The 18,513-nt window shown below is 39.6% G+C and overlaps 1 protein-coding gene across 1 annotated transcript in view; it reads left to right on the plus strand.

Moving 5' to 3' along the window:
- LOC146005725 (uncharacterized) overlaps nucleotides 1-18,513 on the plus strand; it is a 286,436-nt gene that overhangs the window by 25,007 nt on the left and 242,916 nt on the right. The window contains exons 6-7 of the mRNA XM_083145153.1: nucleotides 3,367-3,433; nucleotides 3,728-3,904. Of these exons, the coding sequence (XP_083001279.1) occupies nucleotides 3,367-3,433; nucleotides 3,728-3,904 (244 nt within the window). The remainder of the gene's footprint in view (nucleotides 1-3,366; nucleotides 3,434-3,727; nucleotides 3,905-18,513) is intronic.

Genomic DNA, 18,513 nt, shown 5'->3' on the forward strand with positions numbered 1-18,513 from the left:
TCACTGTCAGTCATTTATTGCACACTCTGAGCGCAGACCCTCACACCCCCTCTTGCATTACTATTCAAAGGGCAGCCCCCCTTTGCCGAGGATCAGCGGCTCGAGTGTTTGCTCATCCATAGAGGTTCAGCGCCAACCACAAAAACTAAGTGCATAAAAATAAAGATATCTGGAAAAAAGTTTACATGTAAAATAAATTGCGAGATTTTTTATCTTTCAGTATTTAAAGGATAATAGAATTATTTTTAAAGAATTAACAAATACTGCAATTATTTCAATTACATTTACTTAAAAGTGCAGAACCATATTATAGTTAACTTGTCAACACATAAATGGTAACTATTATGGGGTAATGCACCACCCATGAGCATAATAATTGGTGACTGAAATATCTGTTAATATCATGGAATATAACGGACAATTAGCAACAAATTATTTTCACGTGCGGTTGGATATTTTCTGAATTAATACCTTGAGACATGTTTTACAGTCAGTCTCATAGAGAATATGTCACTGAAACCAAAGAAAAGATCGTTGCAACGTTATCTTTAGCCAACTAGATAAATAACAATTTATCTTTTCACACTTTAAATATAGTTGATCCATACAAATGCGCAGTCCTTTGATAATGAATAGGATTGTGAATTTGCACAACAGTGATTGACTATAAATAACCCCCATAGTTAGGAGATTCCAGGACCGTGGATCAAGATCTTAACTAGCATAAGGGGTGTAGAGATTAAGGTAGGTGTGTACTAATTACATAGGCTTGGCTTTCTCTTGTTTTTCTGATTTGCACTTCATGCTTCCTCACCTGTGACCCGCTACTGTTACTTTGTCCATTCATGCTTACGAGCTACAGTGTTTTGGCAAAGTTACAGTTTACCATAGTTAGAGCAGCCTGTACATTATTGGCTTCCCTTTCTGATAGTTCCAATTAGATGCTGAGGCTCACAGGAAATGATTTATTATTGGTCTGAAAGGTGCAGTCACGGATAGATGTAATGTACAATCCAATGTTTCATACAATTTCCTTTGAAATCTAGAACACTCCTGACCAAATGATATCATGCACACAAACGACTGAGTAAATGATCAGAGGGTTTGAGGTGTCCTTTAACCATTTAATAACTGCAAATCTTATACCACACCATTGCTGCATCTTTCTTCATGCCTACACACTGAATGATGTGCGCTAAGTCAGCGAGCTAGATGCATGACAGGCGGGTGCGCACATCATGCCCACACATGAAATCTTTAAACAATTGGTTGTTCTGATTGGTGGAAAGCAACCATATAAATTTTAAAAATCTTACCATTTGTGGTCGACTTAAGACATGCTATGTAATAATTTACAAGAAGCAGTGATCTCAACAAGAATGATGGTAGTAGCAGGACAAGTACACTTTGGAACCTTTATTGGGTCATATCTCCAATCCATGATCCGTGATTTTTATATGTCACTGCCATGATATATTTTATTTCAGGTAAAGTATATTAGCATCAACATCATTTAGAAAAGAGATTTTAGGATAAAATTCATGTTTGTGTGCAATGGTCGATGTTCAGGTAGAAGAGCAATTATCAGCCAACTGCACATGTGCTGCGATCACAATGTACATACATCAAGCAACCACTGCAATCTCACTTACAAGGAGAATTTCATGGAGAGGTGATTTACAGGAAGTGACTGCTTGGAGGTTTAACAGGGAGTGGTTGGAAAAGTGCAGTCATATCTTGATCGCTTTCAGGGCATGTATATGCCATCAGCTGTGGGTTCCTACATACACAAACATAGCACCTGCATCACTACTGTTGTGTCCAGTCTGCATAGCCATAGGCCTACCTTTAACTTCAGTGTTCCTCATATTTGTGTAAAGGCTGTGAATGTGTACAAAATGAGTTTGTGATGGTTTACTACCAGCTCTAGAAAGTTGCAATTGTAACTGCGTATATGTGTAAGCCCATTCTTAATGGAGATACTGTATACTTATGTTGCTAATTGTGAACAGTTGATGGAGCATAGTCAGCACTCTCTTATTGGCCCTTATTCTGGTTCACTCACAAAGGCAAATTCCTTCTCAAATGGACAAAACCATGGCCCTTATTCTGATTGAGTCGGATGGCTACAAATGAGAAGGACAGCTGACGGTTGGTGTTTGCGCATGTGCAGAGGCGTATCTGCGCATGTGCGAATGCCTCACACGTACAAACACGGCCGTGCAGAAAATGATTGTACGGAACCATCCGAGCAGGGGGTGGAGAGGGGCGTGAAGGGCTGACATATGACATAGTCGAATGCCAGCTGCCAGCCCATAACTCTGCTTTTGCACGTAGAAATGCCCGAGTGGTCTGGAGCACTCGGTGCTGCCTGACCACTCGGTCCAGCATTCGATGGTTGGCGACCATCGAATGATGGGGAGGTTCCCACAGATGGAGGAGGTGTTCACATGAAAAATCCACTCGCGGTCCATTTGGTCGGCGTCTTACCGCATTCGGACGGTGTGAGCGATCCATGCGGAAGGCGGTACTAAGAACACTCAGTTCCTGTCAGAAAATACGCATCCGTCCGGTTCAACTAGAATAAGGACCCATGTGCACTGCAGGTGGGGCAGATGTAACTTGTGCAAAGAGATTTAGATTTGTGTGGGGGTTTACTGCAAAGTGAGATCTTTAGTGCAGTGTAAAATTAAAGCAGCCAGTATTTACCCTGCACAGAAACAAAATATCTCACCCAAATCTAAATCTCTCTGCACATGTTACATCTGCCCCCCTCCCTGCAGTTCACATGGTTTTGTCCATTTGAGAGGGAATTTACCTTTGCCAGTGGACCAGAATAAGGGCCATAGTCTCCTTAGCATTCACTTTGAATGATATGTATACATCAATACAGGGAACAATAATGATGACCATGGTTTTGAGTGATGATATTTTTATAATAATCACTTGGACATTGCTTGTGTTGGACAAACGCTGAAATAGTAAGTACTAATGCACTGGCAACTAGGCATTTAACATAGAGAAATGTTGGGCAATTCACAAATCAGCATAACTGATTCAATTGTAACTAATAGCTTATAAAAATATAGTAAATATGAACAAACATAACGAAGATCGTTTAACTGTAATATTTATAAATATAAGTATTTTGTTTGACCTTCATATGCCATTTCTTTTAACTTTACTTATCATTTTATTTAATTCTTCCACTCATGTTGTTCAATTAGTGTTTGACCCCTTCAGCAGAGATGTAAATTAAATGACATTTCAATGCCATCCCATATTTAAAATTCTGTGTTAGTTGTGGATCATAAATGATGATCTTCGTTCTTTAGCTAATTTATTCATTTAACAATTTCCCTCCAGAAGTTCCAGCAGAAGGCTCTGAAGCAAACTAAGCAGAATAAATCCAAGTCGGCTGAATTTCTGATGGGTGAGCCTTGCTTGATGAGTTATTGCTCATAATTTGTGTAAGGATTAATTAACTAATTACAGACAAATGGCTGTGGGCGAAATTTTGCTCTTGCTTGTCATGGTGCAATTTGTAATTATTTTAATCATTTATTCTCTTTTTGGGGGGGAGAGTTAATTTTAACCTAATTCTGTTTTGGCGACATTTGAGGACGATACACTCCAATCTTTCAGCAATGGCATTACTCGAAGGAATGTTCTTGTCATTGAAATGCTTTTCGCAATGATATGCTCCTGTGACCTCTGTTTTGTGCAGTCAGAGAAGAGAAGGCAGAAGCAGAAGGCATTGAAAATCCACTTTTTAACATCATCAGCACAGATATTTCAGATTATCAATCTTCAGGGGAGAAAATGATTAGATATGACAAGTTGGATAGCACCCTTATAACTCACCAAAAAAAGCTCACGCAACAAGCCCATGCTGAACCAAGAGGTGAGACTTCACGTTTAATTATTCTCACTATGACTGACAGTTGCTGAATTTCTAATGTAACCTATGTCATCCAAGGCCGAAGTTGTACATTCCATTCATGCAAGTTATAGCAAGTTACATAGTGAGCAACAAAGAACTTTTGAGCTATTTGCTTAGCATATTGACAGTTCTGAATTTCTACTATTGGTCAATAAATAGTAACTGTTGCCAATGGCTGCATTTTCTCTCTGAGTATAATAAAATACAGCTACACTATGAAGGTACATCATGTATCAGTGCAACAGTGATATTTGGTGCGGAAATGGGCTAAATGAACAATAATATAAAGTGCTCTTTGTGCAAAACAAAAATTAAATAACATATTTGAAGTGTACACGGTGGTAGTCTTTATTAGGGTAAACTGAATATATACAAAGTAATATTCAGGAAGCATACTAATATAATCACTATTTCCTAATTAATCAGTTTTTATTAATAAAAATTATTTACAACATTCTAAAAGAGACTTAATTGTGTAAAAACTTATTACACTCTTTTTGCTGACATTTTTGTGTAAATAATCATATGTAATGTAGTTGGATCTGATAAGATGACACTGTTAGTTTCACTTCTCTTATGCGTTTAGAGCATTAATATTTCTTTATGGACTTTTTATGTTTTAATACTTTTCTTCCAACCACTTGTTTAAAGACGTTTGTTTAAAAGATCTATGAATTGATTCAGATTAAATTAAATATATTCTTAAAACAAAAGATTTGAAGATCCAAAGTTATTTTGTTTTATAAAGGTATACTGTAGCCGCTTTATTAAATATACATTACAAGTCATTTTAATTATCTGAAAAATTCTTACAGTGATGTGTGGGGTTTTTCATAAGTAAACAGCAGCTATGTTCTAGTAGTTAAGGTCCATACACACTAGGTGCTTTTGCCCAGTCTGTATAGACATCGATGATGGGGAAAATTGCTGACCTGAAAATCGCTCAGTGCATACACACTGGGGGATGTTTGCCCATTTAAGCAATTTTGCTGGGGTTGGATGACTTTCCCTATGGAAAGCCATCCACCCGTCACTCATCTGCTGGTAATAACAGAAGATAAGAAAGAGTGGCCGGCGATGATGCAGGAGCGCGTATCAGCATACATCGCTAAGTCATACGCACTGGGCAGCATTTGAGCTGAGAGCAGCTCAAACAACAAAATTGAGCTGCTTTCAGCTCAAAATCACAAAGTGAATGGACCTTTAATGTAATTTACACCATAATATGAGTCAAAGTTCTGTGAATGTTGTAGTAAATTAACAAGCTATTGGTTGGTTCTCTCCTTGCCTACTTCATAGCAGCAATCATCTACAGATGTCTCCTGTCTCAAATGTGTATCACTACAATTACCTTGGCCTTATTTATAGTATTGTGTGTGGACTATACATTTTGGGGCCAATTCTGGTTTATTCACAATGAACTGAATTCCGCCCCTGCCTTGATGGTCAGGGTCTGCGCATTTGTGATCAGATGCAAACCCTGACTGCGAATGGCCAAGGAGATATGCAATGTAGCCATCCGTTCTCATATAGCAGTCAGGGTCAGGGGCATGGGGCAGCGGACCCGGGTGTTTCCCATAGGAACGCCCAGTGTTTCATGGGCATCCTCATGAAAATGCTGGGCGTACCCAGGGGATTGCAAGCAGGATGAGGTGTGCCAGGGCTGGAGAGCTGATCAGCTGCCACCCCCTCTCCCTGTCCTCGTTCCGCTGCCTTCAAATATAAGTCAGTCTCCACTAACTTATATTTGTGAAGGAAGGGGAAATCATTGGATGGTTGTGGCCATCCAATGATTTCTCCTGCTGCGGGCACATGTGAGGGGATGTGTCTTTGTGACACATCTCCTCGCATGGTTGAGAGGATATAGTGGCGGGGGGGGGGGGCGTGATGATTTGACAAGGCGGCGGGGCAAGCCCTCTGGGAAATGGTAATGCCGCATCTTTACAACAGCTCAGCATCTACGTTTTGCTGCATTGCATCCTAATTTTTGTTGTCATAAAAAGTAGTTTATTTTTAAATTGTAAAGGTGTTTGTGCCTAGTCTCAGAACGTCTTGGGCCAAATGTAATAGGGTGTGAGAATCAGAAGTTAAGAGATTTTGGGAGATTTTTCCCATTTTTTTAAAGAGGCAATCATTTACACTGGTAAAAAAAAACAACAGGTTGATTTTGCCATGTTATTGATTGCCGCTTTTAAAATGGGAAAACTCTCCCAGAATCACTCACTTTCGGATTCTTACACCCTATCATATTTGGCCCATTTTATCAATGCCTATTTCCTTCTTGTGCCTGCATGCATACATAGTTAATTAGCCAATCAGATCACTGGAACATTAACAGCAGTAAGAGATGTGTGAGACATTGAGCTGTTCACTAGTGGGATTATGTTACTGAAGATTGGGCTGTTTATGATAGAGGCATTATCATGATGTAACATACAAAACTGTCATGAATCCCAATTAATACCCCTTTCACATCGCACTTTTAAAACGGTATATTGCTGTTTTTTTCCCATTTTAAAACGTTTAAGGCTGCAATGTGAAAGTGCCAGAGTTGATTTACCGGTTAATGTTAACCGGTATTTCAACACGGTTAAAAAGCAGAGTCCTACACGTTTTAAAGCCCTTTTTTTGGCAGTTTGAACAGCTCTATTTCAATGGCTTGAAACGTGTCCCTTGGGGGTTAAACGGGTTGAATGTTTGAATGGTATTAAATGATTTTTTAAACGGTTTTCACCTGCAATGTTAAAGGTCTCAAGGCTTAGACCCGTTTTAAAGTCCCATTTAAGAATACCATGTCATTACCCATTTCTGCAATGTGAAAGCAGTATAAGTTTCATGGCTGATTTATGAACTTATTTGTATGTTTGAACAATAGTGTAATGAGTAAAAGTCTAAAAATTGTGAAAATTGATTGCACAAATAATTTAAAGCAGCAACTGAAATTGAAAAGATGGAAATTAAATATTCACTAATGCTCAGAAACCAGGTACATTTTGTACATAATACTATTGCCCCTTTAACTCCAGTGGCTGAAACCACCATTTAAAAAAAATTGACATCTTTCAAACCAACGTAACTTTAATCAACCAACTTTTTATTAATGTGTCCCAATGAATTGTCTATTAACCCTTTGAGTGCCAACATCTTTGTGAGAGATTTTCAAAATACGCACAATATGCCAGTGCCGCTCACATTTGTTATATGAATTCAAATAAAAAATGTAGTGTAGAAAAAAAGATATTTTCTATATAAGGTAAACATTACAGGTCATGATGATGAATAGAAATGTTTGCTTGCCAATTTTCACACCTATTTCGACAAATTCACTTGGCACTTAAAGGGTTAAAAAAACAAAAAGCTAGTTAAACAATATTTCAAGATCAAATCATTATTCATGTTATTGAATCAAAGTTATATACAACTTTTTCTTTAATGTAAAAATAACCTTAGCTTTTAGCACTGCTGCAAAAATATCAGCTATGCTGCCAAAATGCAAGTTGAAAGAAATCAATGTGCTTTTATAGTAGGCAGCAATAATTCAAGCTCTTCCACTGTGATAGATATTTTTTTTTGTTTATGAGAATCAGTACAATTCTAAAAGATCATTGAAGAATAATTCCCCCAAAAACAAAAATATCCAATTTTTGTTGAATGTCCTGAAATAAGCCCTAGTTCAGCCATTTGTGATATACTCTCCTGGCCTTTTTTATCAATATGCTCTTTGTGGCTGAATGCAGGAAATAAGGGAACAGAGGTGGGGCCCTTGACCATTTATACTGTTGCTCCATTCACCCTGCATGATTATATGAATTACATCCCTGGTAAACATGTGTTGGGGGCCAGGGATTAATTAAAGATATATCATCCAAACCCATTTTAAATAAAATAATGATAAGTCCATATTCACAAATCCTCTAGTGTTCATAACCTTATGTCAAAATGGTCATACCAATTGTATGATTATGGGGTTGAAAATTATAATGGGTCTTTATGGGAATCAGTGGAGCGATTATCAGTGATGTGGATGTCGCCAGTGTCATTAAAGGATGACCACCACATTCAGGCAAGGCACTACAACTCCAAGCAGCCTCTGGAAGAGGACATTGCATAAGCGGTGTTAGGCTCGGGCCACACCTAGCATTTTAGCGGGTCCTGTTCAGCGGCACCCTTTTGGCAGCAATGAGACTGTACACAGTCTCCTATGCTGCGGATAAAACATATGCGGTAGGCGCGCAGCCACCAGAACCAACAGCAGCAAGCCAAGGTTTGACAGGATGGCAGGAGGACTTGATTTCATGGATAACACATACATTTGAATGCTGTGCTGCCCTGTGTTCTGCTTGAAATCGGGTTGTGGCACTAGCCAGATACTGTTCTGCAGGATCTAGCCAAAAGGCTGGTCCCTCCCTCAGTGCTGTCATGGTGTGTGATGTGGCTCCACTCTACCTCCTCCATCAGTGCCCTCCCTGTTGCCCGGGTGTCTACACACCATCAGGGTGAGTGACCTGGCTACTTTCTGCCACCACGGTTAGTGCCACATTTAAGAGATATAAACTGAAGTTACCCAGAGCAACCAATCAACTTTTAAATTGTAATTTATAGGTTATGCTAGATAAATTATAGCTAGAATCAGATTCACTGCAATGGACAACTTCTCCACTGTCTCTCTCAGGTTTGAAATATCTCCCCCTTATGGTTAGATTTACTACACATAAGTACAAGTGGTGATGTTGCTCATAGCATTCAATAACATTTGGTCTATCATTTTCAAGGATGCTATAGAGAAATTTTAGCCAAAATCTGAAAAGTTGCATGGGCAACATCACCACTTTTCATTATTAGAGGTTTTAGTACAGTAAATATTCCTCTTAAACCCCTTTCAAATTGCAAAGCCAGGACATGATTGAGATATTGTACACAGGTCCATCCTGAGAGTGACCTGGCTGAGGCCCCTTTCAGACTGGGGTATTACCAGGTCAGTGATGTCACCACGAACAGGTGCAGTGCTGGTGCTTGGAGAAGTTCTCATCTCCAAGTTTTGGCTCTTCTTATGCTGTACAGAAGAAGGATAGTTAAGCGCTCACCTAGTGTGTGTTGGTAGTGATATATATATAAGATACATATGCAGTAAGTAAAGAAAATATGTTTATTGTTTATAACAATAGGTATTTACAGTAAGTGGGGGTAAACAAAATGGGGTGTGGGTGTCCTGGGCACAAATGTTACTCTGTAATAGAGTTGGTGGTGATAAGTCAATGACAATGAGCCCTGGTGGGGAATGAGGGTGTCAGCAGTCCCCTTTTTACCATAAACCTCCTGCAGTTTATGTCTAAAAGTAATGGTGGAGTGGGAAGGTGTGCTGGGCCCCTGTGGGGAATGAGGGAATCAGCAGATCCCTTTATTACCATAAACCTCCTAGGTTTATGTCCCATGCACTGCGGAATACGTGGTGGGAGCCTGAGGTGCGATACGAGTAAATGTTATTGCGGTGAGGGGGTGTGATGGCAGTGAGCGGCGTCCCACTCACTTACCACTTACCCAGTCAGCCGGCGGCAAAGGTGCGTGACGGAGCTCAGTGTGCCGCTCCGTGTATTGTGTTCCTCGGTCTTGTAAGCTCCAGCCTGGTGGGTGCTGGATCCAACAGATGGTGCGGATAGGGATAGACGTGCTGTCCGCCGCTGCCCGCCTGCCCGGCTCTTCTTATGCTGTAAATGGTTCCTAGGTAGATCTGATCCAGGTTACCTGTTCAGATTGCACAGCAATCCTGCTCTCAACCTGGGTTGAAATTCCGGGTCATTTGACCGGGGTTATTTCAAATGGGCCCTTCAAGACTGAACCGCAAACAGGGCTGTTCCATAGTCACGTGAAATAACCTGGGTTATTGCTGCCAGTCTGAAGGTTATGTTATAAAGGGTCTGCAGTGTCTATTTCGTCAGTCAATAGGGCAACACTACAAGGTTGACATGCACAAGGTGGTCAGACTAACAGTCAGCACTAACAAAAGGTTGACATGGAAATGGTCGACACACAAAAAGGACAAGATGAGTTTTTCATGTTTTTTGGTGTCAATTTTGTATATTTCATCATGTGGACTCCAAATTAGTGTACCACATCCCTTCATATGGCTTGCTTCACTCAGCATGCTTTGGACTACTCTACCATTCAAAATCTGAGTCCACATGAATGGTTAAGTATGAAAAAGTAGACAAAAGAGAAAATTCTCAAATGTCATTGCCATGTCAACATTTTGCTTGTGTCAACCTTTTATCTATGTTGAACTTGTGCATGTCGACCATATGGTGTTGGTCTCCTGACTATCAAACCAAGACACTGTGAGTGGACACCCAGGGCGGAATATAATACCACCAGAGTTGCCAGCACTGTGGGATGCCATTCGAACTCTGACTTTTTTTAAATTGGCAATCATTTACAATGCATGGTTTTGCCTTGTAAGTGATTGCCCCTTTAAGAAAATGTCCAAGTTCAGCCAGAATCCTGCACCGGCGCAGAACTTGGTGGCATTACATTCCAACGCCTGAAAAGGGCATTAGTCTGTTTATATTAACTATACTTTTTTCTCTTTTATGAAAACAAATACAGTATATACAATAGGTATATATAAAAAAAAAAAAAAAAAAAACAATAGCCAACATTTAACAAACCCATGAGCCAATAAAATAATATAATTCATGCTTGAAAAGACATTCTATATATGGTATCTAAGGAATCATTTAAAGTTAAATTAAAATGTCTTTTTTGTTCATGTCTGTTATTGATACCCTTGCTGCTTTGCTTAGCTTATCTTGTTTTCTGACACTTACATTTGGTATCTAAGCATTAAGTGAAAGCTGCAAAGAAAATAAATTAGCTCAATATTGCACATAGGCATGCGTGCTTCACTGAGACAGAAGGCAAGGGAACCATTAGGTTTTATAGGCTCCTAATTTTCCTCTTTCCAAAAATCCACTTGCAAGATCCTTGACACGCTATTTAAGTGGTGACCTCTGTAGCAGTATTTGCTTTCAGTGTTTCTTGTACAGTGCTAGATTTGATGAAGTGTTCTTTATGTACTCCTTGGAAGTAATCATGCATTTTGGCAAATATCCAGGAACTTTTCCCTCAAGAACATTTGATACAGAGTGTGTTTATGTGGTTTACATGTTCACCTTTGCCACAACACTGTCATAATAGGGGACACACATTGGGTTTCTGCGAAACAAAACTCTCTGCCTATAACAGTGCTAATTCTGCTTCAGCTAAAGAGAACTTTGTAAGAATACTTTTGCATTCATTTTGTTACCTCAGATATTAATTCTACTTGACCAATACGTATAGAACAAATATTTCAATACTCTTTATTTGTTTAATGAAAGTTAATATATTATATAAAGAAACACATCTTTTATCCTCTTTATTGAAATAGTATATTATGACATTTGCACTCTAAAAATTGCCATTAAGGAATTTGTTTCCCTATTAGCTTTTAACTGTTGTACCATTTAAATATAAATCTGTATGAAATCTTTACAGTCGGGTTATGTAAGGTTTAGTTTAATAGCCTTCTCCGACCTTCCAAACTTAGGGAGTTATTCTAGTCCATTCTTTCTGACAAAATCCTTCTTAGATGGACAAAACCATGTGCACTGCAGGTGGGGCAGATGTAACTTGTGCAGAGAGAATTAGATTTGGGTGGGGTTTTACTTCAAAGTGAGATCTATATTGCAGTGTAAAATAAAGCAGTCAGTATTTTCCCTGCACAGAAACAAAATAACTCACCCAAATCTAATTTTCTCTGCACATGTTACATCTGCCCCCCTGCAGTGCACATGGTTTTGTCCATCTAAGAAGGATTTTGTCAGAAAGAATGAACTAGAATAAACCCCTTAGTATTTCAGTCTTTGACAATTTTTTTTCTTTATTTGATTTTTATGTTTTCTTTTAGTTTACGTTGTTTGTGTTGTAACTTGTTGTGGCAAACTTGGTTTCACTACTGTCATTTCAGATCATAGGCTTAGTATTAAAATAATAAAATGTTACCACCAATTAAAACTGAATAGATTTAAAAATGCAAATATATGGCAATTTCTAAATAAATCAATATGGCATATATCTACACATTTTTGCAATAATCTGTAAAATGACTGGCCTGATTATAAGTCATATATGCAAATGCAACTCCAGCAGTTCATTGTGTTAGTAGAATACTAATTAAATACTAATAGAATACTGATGTGACTAATGTGACTATACCCTCCCATGCATGAGTAATTTGTTATATGTATATTTAGAATTACAACCAAGAGTACTGTATTGCATAGTCAGATTTGACATGTCATCCTTATCAGTAACAAAAAGGTGGGCAGAAAAGCCCTATAACTAAAATCAGGTGTTTATACTAGGTTACTGCTAGGTTTAAAATTTTTTTGGTGATAGCTTTTAAAATTCCAATCATACTCTTTGAGGAAGCCATACCATCCACTGTGTCATCCTGCCATAACGTTAAACTCAATAAATGTGGTGGAGCTCTAACTAACTGTGTGACATTTAGTGGTAAATATAATATTCACTGAGGAGTAATATTTTGTTTAATGGAATTCTAATGAGTAAAGGCTTAGAATTAGAATCAGCAACATTGTATAAACTTTTCACAAAAATCAAACACCATGACGGACCTGGAATATTGATCCCAGGTCCGTCCCGGGTCAGATCCTTTTACATTAAACCCATTATACACACGGCAACCTGCTTTTATCTCTTCTCTTATCCTAGGTTGAATTGCCTAGTTGGTTGATGGGTTATTAGGTTTGGTGCTTTGACACCGCACCTGAATTTGGGTTGACCAAGCAGCAGACCGGCAATAACACTGGTTTTAGAGGCAATATAAAAGGGGTAAGATGCAGAGAGTAGTTTAGATGCAAGTGCATGTTAACAATGACAGCCACCAGCATTAAAGAATTTCTTGTCACTGGCTGTTTGCTTATGCTTTTTTGATGCAAATTATGCTTTTATGCGCGTGTTTAAGCATAATGATTTTTGCATGTTTACAATAATGGGTGTACAGTCTGTTGTATTAGTAAGGTCTTTTTAGTTTCATTGATACCTAATAGCAAAAGTTACTGTTAAACATTAAAGAAACTAGCTCCCAGCCCATAAAAATGGCAGACAAACATGAGGTCACCGCTGTCAGATGTGCACAGCAGAATGGAGTAATGCTTGAATTGATCTGTTAGGCTCCAGCTAGTGGCCCCTCAGAGCATATAGGATGGTTTAAAATATTGGTACAAGTAGGACATACTTTATGGCAAGTGCCACGTGTAATTTTTCTGCCAACTCTATCAACAGTCTATGGGCAAGTACAGTGGACATTGCACTGACACATAGAACACAGGTAAGGTGTGTGGGGTCAGCTGCTCATGGGCCCTCATCTCTTAAAACATTCCTGTGTGAGAAATGAGTGTTTCTTATTTTTGTACAGTATTTATTACCAGTTATTTATATAGTGCACACATATTCTGCAGCACTTTACAGAGAATATTCTGCAGTGCTTTACAGAGAATATTTGAATATTCACAGCAATCCCTGCCCCAGAGGAAGTTACAATCTATATCCCCTACCACATATACATGCACACACAGTCATTCTAGGGTTAATTTAGTTGGGAGCCAAATAACCTACCAGTTTGTTTTTGGATTGTGGGGGGAAACCAGGGTACTCAGAGGAAACCCACGCACACACGGGGAGAATATTCAAACTCCACACAGTTAACCATGGTGGGAATTGACCTAACCACTACATCGTACAAACAAATACAGTAGAAGATATATTCTTAGTAGTCATGTTTTCTTGTCCTAGCACCAATTTTCTCAAAACAAAATGTTTAGTACAACTGTACTACTGTATGTACAATATCTCTAGTTGTAGAAATTATATACAGTATGTCTTTTTTTCTGCACAGGGATAATATGCAATTTCAATTGAATGACAAAAATGTAATCAACATATAATTACCTGAGATGGTAAAGAGTTAATTGTAAAAGTCAAGGTTAGCATGTTTAGTAGGATAAGGAAATCATTAATTGTTTAATAAGTCCCATATTTTTGAGGCATAGGTTAGCATTAAGAAATCTAGACATCTGGAGTCATAAAATGGAAACAATTAATACTCTGGATTAGTTTTCGATGGAAATTTTATATAGGCAATTGATTAATAATTTATGGAAGATCTGAAGGAAGTTATGATCTACAGTAAAATAATATAAAAGACATACAAATTAATGTTGAACTATTAATTAAAAATAGTTAAAATTTAATAAATTTGTTATTAACGGTAATGGAGATCATGTAGAATTGAGTGCACACAAGGCTGAAGAATGGTTTACTGTTACCCGGGGCAAAGACTCAGTTTGGCACCCTGACCCACCCCCCCGCCCCCTCTCCCCCTCTAATACATGCGGTAATAATGAAGATACCCTCTACTTATAGGAACATCATAAAATGCGGATAACGTCAAAGTGGCCAACATACAGTGTAATACAAAGAGGAACAATGACAGCCATACAATACATAGAGCATCAGTGACTGCCATACATTGCAGAGTAGTTTCCACCATAAAATACAGAGTGCATCAGTTACAGCCATGCAAGGAAAGAGGGGGCACCACATTAAAGAAAGGGGAGTGGCCTCATTACTAAGGGTGTGGGCTCACAGGAAATGGAGAGGCAGACGGTGACCATGAGAGGATTATTTAGGTGATGAGGAGAGGCTGGTGTGGAGAGCAAGAGGCAGAGAGTGACATGGACATGTGATAGGGATAGGCAAATGGTGACAATTAGAAGCTATGAATGATGGGAAGAGGCAAAGGGTGACAGGGATAGGAAATGGGTGACAGGGAGAGGGAGACAGGAAAAGTGACTGGGAGAGGCCTTGATTGATTGGGAGATGGTAAATTTGTGTAAGTAAAAATAACCGTAAAAGCTAATAGTGTCAGTAAAGGGTAAATAAAAGGTCAGTAAAAAAGCATTAGTGAGAATCAATAAATACATAACCAGAATGTACCATTCCTCATTGGTATAATTAACCCCTTCACAATAATTGCCATCATAACCCCATTATTAATTAACCCCGACATCAAATACTTTATGTACCTTAAGCCCCTTTATTACATCTCACAGACTCATAAAACTATTATCTTAAATAATTTCCATCCCGGGCCCCACTCCCTATACTACAAGTTGATCTGGTAGCAGAAGCAACACCTAGACTGAGTGAGGAGGGGCTGTGAAGAGTCAGGGGAGGCAGGAACCCTGCAGCCTATTGTTGCAGCCCCTGAAATAGGATCACTATATGCCCTTGCTGCTTTCTCCCTGCTTTCCAGGATGTACATCATGCAGGATGCCAATGCAGCCTTTAAGTGTATAGGCATGCTGCAACTTGCAATACTGTATATCCGTGGCAGCCATAAGTGCTACCATGTCCAATCACACATGCTTTTTCTTAATTTTGTTTAATGTTTAATGCTGAAGTGCTGGGTTCTGTGGGTTCTCCTCTGTCCATGTAGACAGTAACAATCAGGAGGCCCCACACCAATGACTAAGAACTGCATACTGTACCTCCCAACCATAGTTGATTGCGGCAGGTCAGTCTCGCTAATTGGACACTTCCTCTGTCCCACCTGTGGATGTAGTGTTACATGGGCAAGGGAATGGACAGTTGGGCGAGCCAGTAGCTACTGTGCTCTGAATAAGATCACTGAATAAATGTCGTGTGCATGTGCAGAACATCTAGCAATGCAATAGGGAAGCCAAGGGATGCCCGAATGCTGGGCATGCTCCCCAAATGCTTAAAATGGCCACTGCCAGGTGCATACAGTAACTAATACCTTGTACGGCCCTTTATCCCATGTAGAGCCCCCTTATTTATTATTATTGATATTTACAGTTTCTTATATACACATTACACCAGATAGAGCACCTCATATACATTACATAAGATCCCCATAAAACATTAAGCCCCCTTTACACACATTGTTATACCTTATGCCAGACAGAGCCCCCAAAACACATTATGCGAGCCAGAGCCCCTGCTAGGTAAAGTCCCCATTACAAGTTACTCCAGGTAGAGCCCCTGTTATGCCAGGTAGAACCCCCCTTACATTTTACACCAGGTAAAGCCCCTGTTATGCCCAGTAGAGCCACTTGTTACTCCAGGTAGAGCTCGCGTTACATCAGGTAGAGCCTCCAATATGCCAGGTAGAGCCCTTTTACATGTTACTTCAGGTAGAGCCACAGTTATACCAGCTAGAGCCCCTGTCACAGAAGGTAAAGAAGTAGAGGAGGTGAGAGGGAGGAAGAGTGGGTAATACCTAGTGTTAGCAGCTGCAGAGGACTCAGATAGGGATGGGCACTTCCCACAATTAGGCCCCACCCACTAAATTCCCACAAATTTCAGCACTTGGAACTCCCTCCCCTCTACATCATCCATGCAGCACTGCAGCTGCAACCTTGGAGGAATGCAGTGAAGTGAAAGTAGGTTTATGCTACTAGCAGTGTGGGGGGCTGCGGGACTTGGACGCTGCCAGTGACTGGATGAAGGGAGAGCTGAAGGCCCTCCAAGAAGCCAGGGCCCCATAGCAGATGCACCACACACATTAGGTGCCCCCGCATACTCTCCTGCTATTAGCTGGGTGAATCAGCACACAGAGAAAGGACCCTGCTTGTGAAAGCTTACATTGTACATTGTTATGTATACAAATATATTTTTTTTTTTCAAGGAAAGGGGTGTGACCTTTTTTTTGCACTGACGTTTAGGCAGCACTTCTAAAGGACCTTGCTGTTAATGAAGATACTGGGAATAAGAATAGAAAAAGAAAAGAATAGAAGTGCGCTCTATACTTTTTCACCACTCTTGTATCACAAACAGTATATGGAATAAAAAAACTGTTTTTATTTGAATAAACATTTTTTTTCAAATAATTGATCCAATGGATGATCTCACACCAGAATGAAATTCTCACAGATATAACCCTACGCGTTTCGTCCACTAGGACTTATTCAGGGGTGATCTGGATCCAGTCGAGTTTATGTAGATGAGCTAGTGCTCTTCAATTAAAAAGTTGTAAAAAACTGACGATGTCAGACTTTGTAAAAGTGCTCTGTAATACAGAAGGAATAGGCTTTTATGTGCCCAAAAAATCCGACGGGTATATCTTAAAAAACTGAATTTTACAACTCATAGACGGGTGAAACTTCCAAACTTGTACTATTGGTACACTCAATTTGTCTGAAGAGGTTCCTATCACCAGTTGTAGAGCAGTATCATATATATATATAGGAGCAGCACTTCCTCAACCAAACACACTTGATAGGGTGCCATCCATAACCCCTCGGGGTCAGCGCATAGGTCCAGTCGGCGGCACTCCCCCAATAAAGATATTCTCATAGGCAGAATTCAACGTTTCAAACCTTTTTATTAGCGGTTCTTCATCAGGATGTACAACAAACAAAAAATACATAACCATATTTATACATACCACTAAGACTCCTGCCACGAGTGTAGCTGGAGTGTGCGGGACATAGTCATGAAAACTGACATTGGTAAACTACAACAAAGCACCAATGAGTCTTTTTCGAGTGCTAGACCAGACTGCTTTAAGTGCTTGAACTGCAACACCTGCAGGTCACTTACCACTGGTGAGTCGTTTTGTCACCCCTCTAGTGGTAAGAGATATGGTATCAGACATAGAGTAACTTGTACAACCAAGTACATTGTGTATATGATAACCTGCCCCTGCTCCCTCAGCTATATCGGTAAAACGGAGAGGACGCTAAGAGAGCGGATGGCTGGGCATCGACACTCCATTAAAGTAGCCTTGGAAAAGGGTGTCAGCGACCAACCAGTGGCGCGACATTTCTTTGAAGCACATCACACCATTCCCATGTTGCGCTACATGATCATAGACCACATCCCTGAGTCTATACGCAGGGGTGATAGGTCGCGGAAATTATTACAGTGTGAGGCACAATGGATTCAGCATTTGGGTACGCTTGCTCCTAAAGGCCTTAATGAATTCAGAGGCCTACATTGTTTTTTGTAGATGATATAGGTTTGCTCACATCCAATTAAATATTATGCCCACTGTGTTTTTTACATGTACTGTACAGTGCCATGTTTCTATAATATGCCTGATCCCATCGTAGTATATTGATCAGTAATGCATTTACCTTGTATGATGCTTAAGTACTTACCATGTTCATTCGTCTGTATTAATGTTTAATGTGCACTCGTTTTTGGTTCTTTCAATTTTTCTTATTTAGGTGTTGGTGAAGCATAACTATGTTTTTTTAATGAACTATTATTGTTGTTACGATGCTTGTGTTACCAGCGTTTTGTCTGGTGACATGTGGATCGTTCAAGTTTGTTTATGTGTACTGTTGCCGCAGTTACCTGGGATCCACTGATTGGATCAAGCAACGGAGGCGCGACTGAGCGTGATGACGCGTCCTGTGACGCGCAGCACGTCTGATGCGGTAAGCCGGGCTTGATCGTCAGTACGCTCCCTGAATGGAATGCGG

The sequence above is a fragment of the Crinia signifera genome, chromosome 5 (assembly GCF_055691185.1).
Source record: "Crinia signifera chromosome 5, ASM5569118v1, whole genome shotgun sequence".
Lineage (NCBI taxonomy): Eukaryota > Metazoa > Chordata > Amphibia > Anura > Myobatrachidae > Crinia > Crinia signifera.